The following is a 15,352-nucleotide window of genomic DNA, read 5'->3' on the forward strand; positions in this document are numbered from 1 at the left end:
CTATTTACCGTGACTTTCTTGAAATCTGAGGTCCTAGGATCCAAGGAAACATGTTGTGGCTGCCATGAGGTAAACCCACATGTAAACAGAGAATAAACCGGCTGATCCAGCACAACTGCACTTGTTGCATCACCTATGTAGACACAAACACAAATGTTAATCCACCTTTAAAAGCTAATGCACAAAAAAAACAAAAAAAACATGCTTAACATATTTATGTACACTAGCACAAAGGGTGTATAAGACATGGTAAGAACTACCATAATTCCCAAAATACTCCAAATTAGACTCACACATCTCAAATCCACATTCATCTTCACCCCTAATCCGACTGTCAAATATACACCCATGGCTTCAACACTGAAGGACTGAATCTTTAGCTAACCAAAATATATATATATAGCCCAACCTCAATATTGGGTTTATGCATAAACAAGAAAAATAAACTACCCATGGGGTATGAAAAACAATATATATATATAGATATTATCTGGAAACAAGTTAAATAATAGCGCAAGCTAGTTTTGCTTCTTTTTTTTTAAAGTAACTGTTTCTTGTTTAAGGATGTTTACATGTTGGTTTTTGTACAGAACTAACTACTAGGCCTATGTATATACTGATGATTTTGTGCAGCGTATCACGAAAGCTCACATGGTCTATTTGACACTGCGTTGTCGATATTGAGGAGGAAATAAAACAGCGTCACATTAAATGAAAACAGAACCTCCTCCCATAACTCCCATAACAAGTTTAAAGCACAACAGTAAACGAATCCACATTACCACATTTCCTCGGATTCCTGCTTCGCGCACTGTTTAAAAACAGCCGCCGCCTCTCTCTCTCTGTGCGTGTGTGTGTGTGTGTGTGTGTGTGTGGACCTGCCCTTCAAAACATAAACAAACTTTTCCCACTACAAACATTCACAGAGATGAAAAAAAAACTGTTCGACGAGGCGCAGATCGGACATCGCAATTTGTTGTAAATATATAGAATCTGGCTTATATTGGAAGGTTAATATCGGCTATTAGAGAGAGGAAGCTGTTTCCACGTGATTAGACATGCATGTGAAAAAAAGACAGATTTACCTGATCCACGATTTACTTTATAAAATAGATTCCACTGCACTGTCATATGTTGCCTATATTGCTTTTGAGAATATATGGAAGTGTTAAGTGATATTGAAGCTACGTTGCATATTATTTACGTTGTTAATAGGGCTTCCACCCCGCCATCCACTCTAATACCAGCCTCCCAAATTTATGGCGTCGTGAATGTAAACACACAGCAAGTAGAACGAGAAGAAACAGAGTTGGGAGAAACAAAAAATATGTTAAAATCGCGAAAAGGTGGGATTTACAGGGATACCCTAAATAGGGATGCCAGGGATCGGTATGTGGACAAAATCGGCACGATTAACGGTTTGGATCCATATGAAATTCCCAACAAAGAGTGGAGCACCGACGACGGCTTGCTGCCGAACTTTTCCATTACAGATATCTTCGGCTACCTTGTTTGTTTTGTGAGCGCCTACACTTCAGATCAGTTCCGAAGCTACAAGTCATTGGAGTCTCATGTGCAGTTCACAAATGGATGGGTTAAGGAGCTGCAGATCATAAAGCCGGCAAACAGTATACAGTAATCCGGACAAAGGTAAACTGCACTCCGCCTAGTTGCTAGTTTAGTAACCGTTAGTGCTAACAACCATTCACATGTACTTTTAACTAACTTATGTGTTTCAAAAGTTTAGTTAGTAGCTGTCAACCCTCCCGTTTTTTTTCCAGGGTTCTCATGTATTTGAGCTCTTTTCCCGCTGTCTTCCCGTTGTAGTATTTTCCTGGTAAAATATCCCGTTAGCCCTTCCATCGGACTGTTGTCCTTTTGCTACACAGTTGCCCTTCCAGCAAAACAGATATTTTCAAACCATCGTTTTGCTTAACGTTACTTGAAAGCAACCTTAGCGTGATATTGGCCTTTTTAAGATAACAGCGTGGTTGTTGTGAGAGCAGGATTTCACACCAATGTAAGCAAAGTCACGTTAGACATAGCTTCACAATCTCGTTTAGTTAATGCAGCAGTTTTGTAGTACGAATTTTTGCTGTCAGCAGAGGGACAGCAACAGAAAGATGTAGAAATTTTCCGGTTTTTTGGATGAGTAGCCCAGGAAATTTCCCTTATTTTCAGTGTTTACTTAAGCTATATAAATTAATATTCAGATATTATACCTCACTTGGTCTCCGTGGTCGCGCCTCCAAGCAGGAAAGCAGTGGCAAGTTAATCCATTTTTTTTCAAAGGGCGATTATGTGTTGCGCTATTACACCCCACAATACAGCAACGGTTTACCATGGTTGAAATAGATTTTTAATTAATCAAATTAAGACACACGGCTGAGAGGGAGTATGTCTAAACACTGCGCAGTAGTCCGAGTAGCAGTAAAGGAGGCCATCAGCATGGCGGCCACGCCAAGTAATGACGTCACGACGCCCAAGCCCTATGGCTGCAAATGAAAATAGTGGTTGTATTGGGCTAAAATTAACTGCTTTTCCTTTATTAAAAATATTAACGATTACATAAAAAAAAAAAAAAATCATGACAAATAGAAACTTTACCCTAAACATGTCCCAGATTTAGCTACTTAGCTAGCAACACAAATTATTTTTTTTCCCCAACACAGAATAAACAATTCATAATCTGAGATGTGATGGAAATTTTCATGCCTTTCAGAAATAATTATGACAAAAATGTCAGGATTCTCATATAAGGCATGCTACAGTTACTGTCCATTAGGTCGAAAATGCATATAAAGGAACACCAAAATATAAAATTCTGGAAACACTGAAGCATATTTATTTTGACTAACTGACTTTGGATAAAGGGTACATTTGTTTCCCCACTGCTTGCTGTGGGTCATTTTCTCTGTACAGAGCACACAGATCAATAAATCCATATTACGTAACCACAGCAATCCCGGACTGATTGAAAACCCTTAAGGCAGTCACAGTCAAATGGCATCATGCCTACCCCTATGTAAATGTGAAATGTTTTTGCCTTTGTGTTTACATGAAAAGACAAGGATTCATATCTTAGGAATTTCCAAAGTTTAATACTGAGGTGTACCAGTTACAGATGCAGTCCATTGATGAGGTTGTCATAGTAACTGCAGATCATCAGAGGTCTCAGACATTGTGTTCTAGCGCAGCCTGTTCTGCAGGGGAGACAGAGCATTATTAGCATTCAACATTATATCATACGGTCACAACTCATGATATGATCTCTCTCTTACTCTCTCTCCTTTGTGGGGAAGCACGACTTCTTAAAATGCCATATAAGGTTCTCATAGAACGTTCACATCACTTTTTACCACTGCAGATATATTACGTAAATCATGCACACATTCCAACCCACTAAATGAAGAATAAAGATGGATAAAGTGAGTGCATTTTCTAAATCACTGTTTTATGCATAACCCTAATTTGCGTGTGTTTGTGTGAGTGAGTGAGTGAGTGTGTGTGTGTGTGTGTGTGTGTTCACTCATTCTGTGGGCCAGCTGAGGCCAGGCACATGCTGTATCCACCAAATGTCAGAAAGCATTTTGTTTCCTCATTTGAGGCAGAGCATTGTCCCCCAGGGGAGAGCGGCTTCCCTTACTTCTCCTCCTCTCCCTGCTTTATCCATCCCTCCCTCTGTCTGCCAGCTTCACTGCACTGCCCTTCTTCCCGGAGAAGACACAGCTGAGTGGATGCAGGGGCGTGTGGGTGTAGGGAAAGAATCATTTAGAGAATTATGCAGCTACCTGATACTGCAACATGTCACATAATTTTATTATTAATAATAAATATCATTCAATACTTATACGGTCAGATGAGTTGATAAATATAGCGTATCATTCTTGATGTGGAAAAATAAATCCATTAATTGTTTTGGCCAACAGTTATTGCAAATGAACAATTGTATTAAATACAGTATGTGACAGCCTGTCATTTATTTATTTGTATTTATATTGTTTGTTTGACAGTTAATTATTTAAAGACAACAAAACATCCACACATCTCTTATATCAACTCTTTTTACCTAAGTATCAGGTTGCTTGTAAACTGCTTGTTTCTAGTAAGGCATGATGTCATGGGCTGTTGTGCAACTGTGAACAAGCAATAAAATAAATCAACCAACCAGCACGCAGACTGGAAAAATCTTCTCTGACACACCATCAGTGCTGGAAGCCTAGACAGCTGCCGCATGAGCACCCAGTGAGGGAGCACTGCTGACCCGCAACTAATGAGTGTGGAAAATGAATTTCGTAGCGCTCTCTGGTTAAGTACATCAAACAGAGAGTGAGGGAGCGAGGAAGGGAGAAATGAAGAAAGAGGAGCAATGTAATTTTGCTGTCCAGACAGAACTGAAGAAAACTCTCTCTGTGTAAGGACTTTTTGAATTCACAATTCTAAATGGGCCAGTTTAAAAGACACAGCCGTTTCTGGCCATTTTTGGAACTCTTGGCCTGTCACTGGGGTGATTTCCAAATTTGTCACAACAATAAACAGTAAAACAAGGAGGTCTCACCAAGCCCCTTGTCTGACTCCAGATGGGAAATTTCCAAGAAGAATGGAAATTTTATATCTTTAGACTCATCAGTTTTTCCTGTATCAAGCTAAACGCAGTTGTGGCCCAATGGTTTGAGAGTCAGACTTGTAACCCAAAAGTTGTGGGTTCGAGTCTCAGATCTGGCAGGAATTGTAGATGGAGGGAGGGAATAACCACTGCTCTTTTCCACCCTCAGTACAATGACTGAGGTGAAACTCTTGAGCAAGAAATCACATCTTGAGTCCACCCTGTTTTGCTGTGCCTCATGTTTTTAAGGTCCACTCCTAAACTTAACTGGAGTGTAAGCAGATCATATTAAAACGTATGAAGGAGACTGAAAAAAATCATGCGAATTGGCCTCTGATTTGCCAAAATGTTAAATAGTTATGAATTACCATGATAGCATGTTAATTCCATGCAGAAATTCATAATATGCAATATTTAAGGCTTATTTTTGTGACTAAACCACCCAAATATTCCTCATGTTTGTGTGTGTTTGGGTCTGTTTATAAATGCACTAATTTATGTCGGTGTGTGCTTGAGTGTACTATGGATTTCATTTTCAATTGATTTTGGAGAGCATGCTGAGGGAGACATCTTGACACTGAGCATCAACTCACAAGGAGAAAGACTGTCACCAGTCTCTTCTCCTAATTGGTTGAAGGTTAAAAATAGCTCTGGCTAGCCATCATGGGACTGATTTACAGCCTTCATTTACAAGGCTAACACACTCTCAGGGGTTTCTTTGAGCACTCTGCATGATGTTTCCAAATCTTTATCGTTATCGATTGACATGGAGGTCCTGCAGTATATACAGCACTCCCTCATGCATTTATCAGTAACAGTAACAGATTGAAAGTCATAACATTTGTCGATAACCTTCATTACTGATGCTTGAACAAGAGAGAGAAATGTGTCTATACTTAGTTATTTTATGGCAGGCACTTCTTCTTATGGTTCTCCTATAAATATGCGGAATTCACTGAAAACATACTTTAATAGAATAAATGCATACAGGTCAAGATTTGTGTACTCTTCAGCTTTAAGCACCTTTATGTCCCAGTTTTTATCATGCCTCCATAATTTACTTTTGCTATATATATATATCTATATATATATATATATATATATATATATATATATATATATATATATATACACACACACAGTATATATATGTGTGTATGTTTAAAATGAAAATGAAATGTGAAGGATCCTGGCCTGAAATGGCCTATGTTCATCAGACTATCTCACTTTCTCCTTTCTTGCCTTACATAAATTCTTGATATTCTGGGCAAAAGGTCTCAAAATGATTCACACAGAGATTTTACTCAGGCCTGTGTCATTTGAGGGCTGATTTAGCTGGAGGAACAGCTCAGGACTGATATTCACGGGATGCAATGTGACCTGTCACGCTGGATTCAACATCAAACAAGGCGACCACACAAAGGGTTCAAATGCAAATCTGATGGCTTCATTTAAGATCAAGATTCCACATAATATACTGTATGTTTTATTTGTATTTAATATATGAAGCTGGTATTATGGACTGTCTGTGTGTCTTTTTCTCTCCACATGCTCCTTGTGACCCAGTTTCTCCCTTGTGTTTGATTGTGTTCATTGATCTCAGGTGTGTTTCATTTATTCCCTCGTTTAGTTCAGTATTTATATATGTGTGTGTGTGTGTGTGTGTGTGTGTGTGTGTGTGTAACATAATTTAAAATAATATATGCTTATTATCAATGAAAATAGATGTGATAATTTTTTTCAGGATTCTTTGATTAATAGAAAGTTTAAAAGAACAGCATTTATTTGAATTTTTTATATATTTACTGTCATTTTTATCAATATAATGCTTCCACTCCTAATCATAGAATTAATTTCTTTAAAAAAATTATTATTGTTGAAATCATGGCATTATGTATGTATAACATAATTTAAAATAATTCATGCTTATTATCAATGAAAATAGATGTGCTGCTTAATTTTTTTGTGGAAATTGTGATCATTTTTTTAAGGATTCTTTGATTAATAGAAAGATTAAAAGAACAGCATTTATTTGAAATTTTTATATATTTACTGTCATTTTTATCAATATAATGCTTCCATTCCTAATCAAAGAATTAATTTCTTTAAAAAAATTATTATTGTTGAAATCATGGCATTTTCCTAAATGAAAGATGCACATATTATGTCATAATTAAAAGGTATTGTATATATTGTATGTAATATTATAATATTTTATGTCTATTCATTTATTTTACTGTTATATTGTATTATATAGTTAGAATCAATCAAATGGATAAACTGGGTGAATTCAAAAGGAGATTGATTTAAATAAACTAGAATTCATTTAACATAAAAGCGATAAAGAAAGACATTAAAACAGAGAGTATATTCATGCTTTGTCTTTAATCACTTCATAGAAAAGTAGCTTCAGATTTTATTGAACACAATATACAATATTATTACCATACATTGTGTGAAACATTGAATATTCACCTGCAACAATGTGGGATAACCAGACGATAAAAACTCATCCCTCATGCAGATAGCACTAATTCTGTTGAATCCTTTTGGACGCAAATCGGACCAAAAGATCTCAAACATAGATAAACAAAGTTATACTGACAATTTGAATTTTAAAACTGCTAACAAGGTCAGAAAAATAGTTCACATTAGCACAAATAATTACAGAAGGTCACATTTTCGTAATTATATCGATTTCACATTGGTGTTCAGAGATTGTGATGTTAGTGACCAATTCATCTCCTGTAAATGTGCATTACAGGCCACTTCTGAGCCATTTTTAGCAATCTCCATTCAAAATGTTGTATACATTTGAGGGCCACTTTCTGTGTGAGAATCTCATGAGATACTGATTTATCGATGTTACAGCAAACAGTGATACACAAAGCTTCTAATATCTGACAGACATCTACAGTATGCATTTATGTCTTATCTACAGACTCTCCCCGTTACCAATGGGTCGCGTGTCTCATAGGCTACTGTTCTGGGCAGTTGAAAATTGTGCAATATATTCATACACAGTATATATAATATATATTTATTTATATTAAAACAAACAATATTACTAAATAAAACAGACTCAGTCCAAGAGCCCACTACACAAGAAACACCACCAATTTTCGGTAATGCAAGTGCATATAAATTAATCCATTTACAAAGAAACATTATTTCTTATGTACAGTTAACGGTAATAAATACACTGTTATAAACAGTAGAGGACCAATCTGAGCGCATAGAAACAAAGTGAATGGAAGGAGTCATGAAAAGTGTGGGCTGGTGATAAAATGACCTGACGGACGCTTGCACACACAAACACAGTAATGTGTAGACACACACACACACATATATATGTGCGCATTAACGTACATTTGCATGCTACTTTGGCCATTAACTGTTGAGACTTTGAGTGTAAGGTAGTTAAAGTACCTCAAAGTATACATAAACGTTATTGGTGACAAAATGCATGAGACAACAATGCTAACGTCAATAGATTCATTACAAAACTGGCATGTTGAAATCTGACAAGTGTAAATGTTGAAGTACTACAGCAGACGTAAATTTTAAAAAAAATTTAATCATATCTTGGTGTTCTACAAGATGGGGAAAGAAATCAGTTGACATCTATGTTTAAAATTAAGCCAATCACAAGAGAAGATGTTTTATTCAGAAGATAAATGAGGAAATGTACTGTATCAAAGTGTGTAGAAAAGCTACAAAAGCTAGTTTAGACTGCTTTCTGAGGTATGATGGGAAGAATGAAAAATGGCTGCTGTAAGGAAGACAATTATGATGAATTGAATGCAAATTAACGTTTAAGTGAATATAGCTTTGGCTTCCCTTTGATTTTAGTACATTATGAGACCCCTAGTGATTGGATTTTTTGGGGGGTGCTTGTATTTTGTTTTACGATCTAAGCAAATGGGGTCTTCATATTTAAGGGCATTTAAAGTTTTTTGTGCAACAATGCATTTACCAAACACAGATTTTTTTTATCCTAATGTGGATGGGATGATGCACGGATCCAAATAAACAGAGTTTGTGCTCATATTTAAAAAGTCCGATACAAATGTAGATAGAATAAACAGAGAGTGCCTCTGTCATTGTTTCTATATAGTTTGTCAGATGTTTGGATTATTAAGTTATATTGCCAAATAAAGGAAGACACTAAGTTCTCTCTCCAGCGTAGATAAAAAACAATTCTGCATGTTCGGTCTGGTTTGCTTTAGAAAATGAAAACATTTCAACGTACAGTTATACTAAAACGTGTTCAATAAATAAAAGACTATTAAAAAGACAATAGTAAAAAGGCACACAGTCTTTAGACAAATGGTACAGAAAAGTAAACAGTTTCTCTCTTTACAAATACTTGTTCTTCAGTAGTTCGTGTTTGACCAAAACACATAACCATAGCTTTACAAAAAGTTTGTGTTGGTACAAAAAAAAGAGAAATCCTCTCAGTAGTGTCTACTCCTCACCGGCAGGTAAACAAACAAGCACACTGTCCACGTTGGCCCCAATCCTTCATGTTTATCAAAGTCGCCTGTCAATTGTTCAGGTCCAAAATGTCTGCAGCATTTATTTCCTGAGAGCTCCTACCAAACTGTCTCCAAACGTAAGTGCAAGGAGGGCAAGACATACTCCTCCCATGAGGGCCTAAAAAAGCACCCCATGTGGGCTTTTTAAAAAGCATCAACTGCAAGATTGCTCCTCTCGCAAGGGAAAAAACAACTATCGCCTATAAAGAGACACTGAGTCCTATGTGTCGATAGGTGATGCGTCTTCGGTAACTATCTGGATGTGTGTAGTGGATTCCATTTCTTCCCCTCTGTCTTCTTCTTCCACCTCCTCTTCCTCATCACCCTGGCTCTGTTCGTCTTTTTCCGTGCCTTCTGAGTCCTCTTCCTCTAGCGTGAGCTCAAACTGGAACTTGTCTGGCCCTGAACCACCACCGTTGCCTTCTTTGTCGGGCTGGTAGAAGGGTGGGGAAGGGCTCTGGGGGATCATGCTTTGGTACCAGTTCCGATTATCCTCCAGCGTGTCCAGGATATCCTGGGCATCTGGATGCACCAAGTCGGCCCAGGTTTCCCACAGCGGGTGGACGATGTAGTCAATGAAACCCACCTGAAGAGAGAAAAATGCATTAGATGTTGCAAGGTACTTCAAATATGGTACTCCAGGAGAGACCATACGAATCAAACAATAACTAACCTGTGATTTCTCCACCGAGGCAGTGTGTTTGTCACACATGGGGCTGATCTCCATGCCACGTTCCCTTTCTCTGTCACCCTGGTGAAAGAACTCGTCCATGATGCGGTCAGTCCACTGGCGGTACAACTCTAGAGACTTGGTGGGATTGCTCAGATCGGCGCAGTGAACCATGTTCCGCAAAACCTGAAATAACATCACAATTTTAGACGAATGCAAATCATTACGTTCCTCTAATTTATATGAATCATTCATTGACAGGGAAGGAGAACAGGAAGACCTGTACCTGTATCCTGTCTGTGTAGTTGTCCAGGAGTAAAACTCCTGAGCTTGTCACTTTCTTCGTCTCTACCATGGTCTTCAGATCGGCCAGTAAGCTCATGTGTTTGGACATGTCTGTGGCCAGTACCTGTTAACAGGAAACATTGAACAATATATGTTAGCATATAAATCACTGCAATGTCAATGAAAGCAGGTGGCCTGGAAGGAAAGAAGGAAGGAAGGAAAGAAAGAAAGAAGGGAAGAACCTCACCATGTCGATGACCATCTTTCGGAGTGACTGCCTCTGTTTCTTAGTGAGGTTCTGGAAGATGTCGCAATTGTCCTCCTGGAGAAGTTTAAAGCCCACTGCTAAGTGGTGATTCTCCAAAACGGACTCATCGTTGTACATGAGCGCTAACTCGGAGTCTGTTTAAAATGAATAAATACAGAATTAAATGAAGTGTCTCCATTAACTTTATGCTGATAGTAGGGTGGGAATTGAGAACACTCACTTGTATTGATGAGGAACTGGTTTGAAACTCCAGGATGGTCCACATCATGAATAGCTGCTGCAAAAATGGCTGCCAGGATCTCAAGATCCGTGAAGACAGCCTGTTAGGACAAATTGAAAATGGTGAGATATATGAAATCCTTTGAGGGAAAACTCTGAAAATTGCACCTGAAGAAAAAATTGTCCTTACATCTAGTGCAGGTGTGGACAGCAGAATGTGAGTTGACTGGGCCACATCAGCAGCGTGAAGACTGTTATGATAGGCCACATCTTGGTGGTAATGATCTTCAAGGGTCATCATATATGTCACAAAAGTATCTGACGGGATCTTAAATGTCTTAAGCAAGTCACGTTCCTGTTACAGAGAGAAGCAATACTATTACAATCTTGGACCATGTGACATTTTTGTTGCAAAATGTTGGAAGTCATAGGCAAAAGAAAGGCTGGAGGAACAACTGACCTGGAAGATGGCGTACATAATGCAAGTGAGAGGCCGGTTGTGAGAATACTCTGAAACTGTAAAGATGTTCAGGCCCCATTTATTCAGGTCTTCTAATTCCTGGAAAGAGAAGACACAAGTGGAATGAGATCAACAGAAATTTTCAGTCGAACACACTAAAGAGCAAGCATTCAATCTTCTGCTTACCTTTGACAGTAAATCCTCTTTGTCAGTTTTGACGCCGAAGCGAGCGATGCCGCAGTTGAGGCTGGGCCCGTGGGATACTTTCTTCACACCACTGATCTGAGTCATCAACTGTTTTTTCTTCTTCTCGCGGGCTTTAGGAGTAGGCGAGGGAATCTCCACATCATTCTGTTTGTCTGTGAGGAACAGCAAGAACCAAATGATTAGAACGATTTTGGTCACTTTCCTGGTGGCAACTAACCTTGCACTCAGATTTCCACAGACAATGTGGAAAACGACCGTTTACTAACTCGTCACCATGAAACTGTGATAGTCCTCAAATCTTTCTATACCGATCATGCACAACCCTGTCAGTTGTTGGCAGATCGCATTCCAGATTACTCAATCTTTTCATTGTAGTTTGCACACAGACGAGACACATACATGCCCACACAAAAGCCCATTGTTGGGAAACCGGTAGCCATGTATTGTGTTTCCCTTAGTGACGTAAGCAGACGCCTTTTGCCCAGGTGCTGTGCCACAGCTGAATAGCTCACATCTGCACTCAGTGCGTGTGCTTCTCAGGATCTGTTGCCCTTGAACGGCAGAACAGACACCCAATTCACAGCAACTTTGCCACTGAGCTATTCAAGCGGGGCTTGCCCCTCCTTTTCTTCTCCTCTAATTCCACTCTCCATTTTCACTGTGACAGACCTGTCAACAAACTGCACGGGAGCCCGTGTCTGCCTCATTTGGCATCTCCAAAGGTCAACCCTCAGGAGATATCAGCTGACAAACAACGAAGGGCACACAGGAAAGGCGTAACTTTGGGTGAAAATGCAGTTGATAATGCTATAAACCTTCATGTTAGGGATTCCTCGTGGAAATGCTAATCCAAATCCGTCTCAAGGAGCCACAGGCTGCGAGTGGACTGAATTTTTATTTCCAGTTTCTCAATTACTGCAGATAACGTTGTTCTCTCTTGCCATAAAGCTCTGGCATGTAGCTGAAAGACTGCGATAACACCTGGTAATAGCCGCTGGCTTGATGGGGAATGAGAGGAGGTGAAATATGAGGGTTGGTTAATTCATTACAGTCATTATCCTCTTCACTCATATGTCTCCGTTAAACATGAACCCATGCCGAAATCAGCACCGCAGTCATTCAGATGGGCTTATATCCTGAGTGAAGAAATACGAGGCATCCTATTACGATGACGGAACGGAAAGGGATGGGGATGAGGGAACACTTGTTTCTCTTTCATCTCAAAAGCCTCTATCTGTTTTTCTCTTCTTCTCCTGCGGTAAAGATGCCTGATCAAGAGAAAATGCCTCTTATCTGATCCCACGGAGCATTCGCAGTGCTCATTATAGCCAATTTGCTTGTTTTCTCATAAACATCCATCAGAGCTCTTTTTTTCCTTTCGCCTCTCCGCCTCATTCCTTTCAGGATTCTCCGTCACATGTCACTCCATGTCTCCTTCTCATTTAAAAAGCATACAACCAAAGGCAAGCCACGTGTACAGACTGTAGGCACAGATCCAAGATTTCAGAAAAGGCAAGAAAAAAAGTAAAGAGACATTATGTCCGGGTCAGATTTAATCTCATCTCTGTTTTGATGCAGGCAGCGAAATCACAGAGGCATAAAGAAAGCAGCCACACGTGACGCAGCGCACAGATGTTTCACAGCTAACATTTAATCCCAGATTAAAAAATCAAAACACTTTTAGTCCCAAATAATCCAGCCACAAAGTTGTACACCATCAGAATGGACACCAATATTTTTGCAGATTTCATAATCAAATTTCAAATCTCAATCCTTTTTAAACTGCAAAAACATTTTTTTTTTGTTATCTTCATTTTTGCCTTTTTATCAGAAAAAAAATCTATTTTATTAGTAAGCAAGAAAAAAATATGATTAAGAAATTATTTTTTGTAGTTAAATGGGATCTCAGACTGCGGCAAGGTACATGAGTGTTTGTGTGTTTAGACGGGGTATGCGATGGTGTCTCGATGAGAGCACAGGAGCTGCATGAGTCACAGGTTCTCTTGCCTGGATGTTCCGTGCTGTGGGGTTCCACCGTCAGCACTGCTTTACAGCAGGATCCCATCCCCCTCCGTCTCTTCCTACCTCCCATAATTTTACTCTCCTTTCCACCCTCCCCTTCTTCTTTTCCAAATGCTGCATTGGGGATCTCTCTCCTCATGCAGAAACAAAAGTCTGATGCCATCTCATGGCATTCCACGAACAAAATGAGCCTTTGTAGCCTACTCCATGTTTTATCTTTTAATGTATAACACTTTCACAAATAATGGATTTATTTTTCCTTGTTTTTATAGCTTTTAGATAGACAGCATCAGTGAGTCTAAACAGTTTTAGAAATGACGCAGCCTAAATTCAATCCACAATGGCGCATACTGTATATAGCCAATGTTTAGCGATGACTGCGGGTGTTTTAGTGCAAGAGTAAATATGTGTGTGATTACCTAGGAAGGTGTTGGAGATGAACTCTGACACCTGATTGCCAGATCTGCTCATCTCAGAGAGGTGCGTCAGCTCCCTGTTCAACATTCTCTTGAACTGGAAAAGATAGAGAGGGAGAATCATTAGTCAAAAATATTAAAAAGGTTCAACATTGAGTAAGGCAGACATTTTCCAAAGTCTTGCAAAATGGCATATTTAAAATTCCTTTATATAGACATGCATTTACAAACAATACCGCAATTTGTTATGGGGTACAGAATGTTAAATATTACCAAATATATAATATAATAAATATAAATATTATAAAAATCGTATCAAATATCTTAATATTTAATATATTTAAATCGTGATATCTCCATTTAAAAATATTTATGTATAAATTTGAATGCATTAAGTTATCTTGTTTCTAAATAAATCTCTTATACATCATACCAAGCGTAAAAAAATGCAAATGCATAAATAATGAAAGACAAGGAAGACACTGGTTGAGATTTCATTTGTAAATTGCGATTTTCAAACTGTTGCCAAGTTTAAAGTAATATTTTTCTTTAGCATTTTTTCCCCACATATAATGTATGACTATAAGTTCCAAAAGCACTGATGTGGTTCCAAAAGACGCAATGTTGGCAAGAAATAAATAAACAAATGCATATATAATTAAATAAGTCAAAAAACGGCAGCCATATCCTGCGCCACATCTCATTTTTAAGCTTCATTAGTTCAAGGGGATAAATCACAAAAAACAACCTATATAACTGTGCTTATGACATCCAAATTAACATCTCATCCGAAATACAACAGATTGTTTTGAAAAGAACTGCTCAAAATGGAACTCAGATCTAGACATTCCAGGACAGGATGCCACACAGCGAGACTTGCTGTAGGTTTTCCTCCTCAGTGTCTCTCTAGACCACCAACAATCACCGAACCAAAACCAACCTCCATTAAGCAGACCAAAAAACAGCTCAGTAGCCACCATACACACCTTAATGTAACCCCAGGATACAGAGAGAAGGTAATTGGCCTCAGGCATTTTGGATCGTATTTAATCTCCCGAAATCCACAACAGCGCACTCCTATACCACAAAGGAAAAGAGCCAGAGAGAGGCAGATGAAAGGGATTCTTCTGGTTGGGAAAAACGAAAAATCCCCTCTTCTCTCCTCTCCTACTCTGCTTGGTATGGATTAGTAGCTGAAAAGCAGACACAAGCTGTCTTCATGGCAGCTCTCGGCCGAATCGCTCTGCCGTTGACTGTCCATGGCTGCAGATACGAGCGGTGGCCGACAACGGATGGGAACACCCGTCCTGGGTTGGAGGATGATCCAGAGAGCGGTGGCCGGAGCTGGAAGCGAAGCGGAGGGTCTGGAAGTGCCAGTGAATTATGGAGGAGATGAAGGAGCAGTGGAGCAGAGGGAGGGAGGGATGAGGAAAAAAAATGCTGGGATGCTCATCTGGCTGGAGGGGGGTCTTCCTCTGCTGGATTAGTGCCGCTCCGCTGCTGCAGTACGCTCGCACTCTCTCATCATCTTGCTCTGTCTTTCTCTCTCTCCTTCTGCCTCGCCCCCTCCCTCACACGTCTCTCCCCCGGTCTCGAGTCTGTCAGCCCCAGCAACACACTCCACAGGCACATATGATTTGACATAGAGATGGCAGAGGAGG

The 15,352-nt window shown here is 39.2% G+C and overlaps 2 protein-coding genes across 6 annotated transcripts in view; both read right to left on the reverse strand.

The window, feature by feature from the left end:
- Window positions 1-919, reverse strand: part of LOC109106630 (SH3-containing GRB2-like protein 3-interacting protein 1) — a 75,971-nt gene extending 75,052 nt beyond the window's left edge. The window contains exons 1-2 of the mRNA XM_042758334.1: window positions 783-919; window positions 9-133 (exon numbers count right to left, since the gene is read on the reverse strand). The gene's annotated coding sequence lies outside the window, so the exon portion shown is untranslated. The remainder of the gene's footprint in view (window positions 1-8; window positions 134-782) is intronic.
- Window positions 920-6,972: 6,053 nt separating this feature from the next.
- The window catches only part of LOC109106633 (cAMP-specific 3',5'-cyclic phosphodiesterase 4B-like), a 130,506-nt gene continuing 122,126 nt past the window's right edge, over window positions 6,973-15,352 (reverse strand). For 4 of the 5 annotated variants that reach the window (XM_042758343.1, XM_042758344.1, XM_042758345.1 and 1 more), the window contains 9 exons: window positions 13,695-13,788; window positions 11,233-11,405; window positions 11,047-11,145; window positions 10,777-10,941; window positions 10,588-10,687; window positions 10,347-10,501; window positions 10,101-10,223; window positions 9,818-10,000; window positions 6,973-9,730 (listed from right to left, as the gene is read on the reverse strand). In XM_042758343.1, coding sequence (XP_042614277.1) covers window positions 9,365-9,730; window positions 9,818-10,000; window positions 10,101-10,223; window positions 10,347-10,501; window positions 10,588-10,687; window positions 10,777-10,941; window positions 11,047-11,145; window positions 11,233-11,405; window positions 13,695-13,788 — 1,458 coding nt within the window. In that variant the 3' untranslated portion in view covers window positions 6,973-9,364. Of the gene's footprint in view, window positions 9,731-9,817; window positions 10,001-10,100; window positions 10,224-10,346; window positions 10,502-10,587; window positions 10,688-10,776; window positions 10,942-11,046; window positions 11,146-11,232; window positions 11,406-13,694; window positions 13,789-14,677; window positions 15,305-15,352 lie in introns of those variants that run through there. The other variant, XM_042758347.1, reaches the window with a different exon arrangement.

The sequence above is a fragment of the Cyprinus carpio genome, chromosome A6 (assembly GCF_018340385.1).
Source record: "Cyprinus carpio isolate SPL01 chromosome A6, ASM1834038v1, whole genome shotgun sequence".
Classification (NCBI taxonomy): Eukaryota; Metazoa; Chordata; class Actinopteri; order Cypriniformes; family Cyprinidae; genus Cyprinus; species Cyprinus carpio.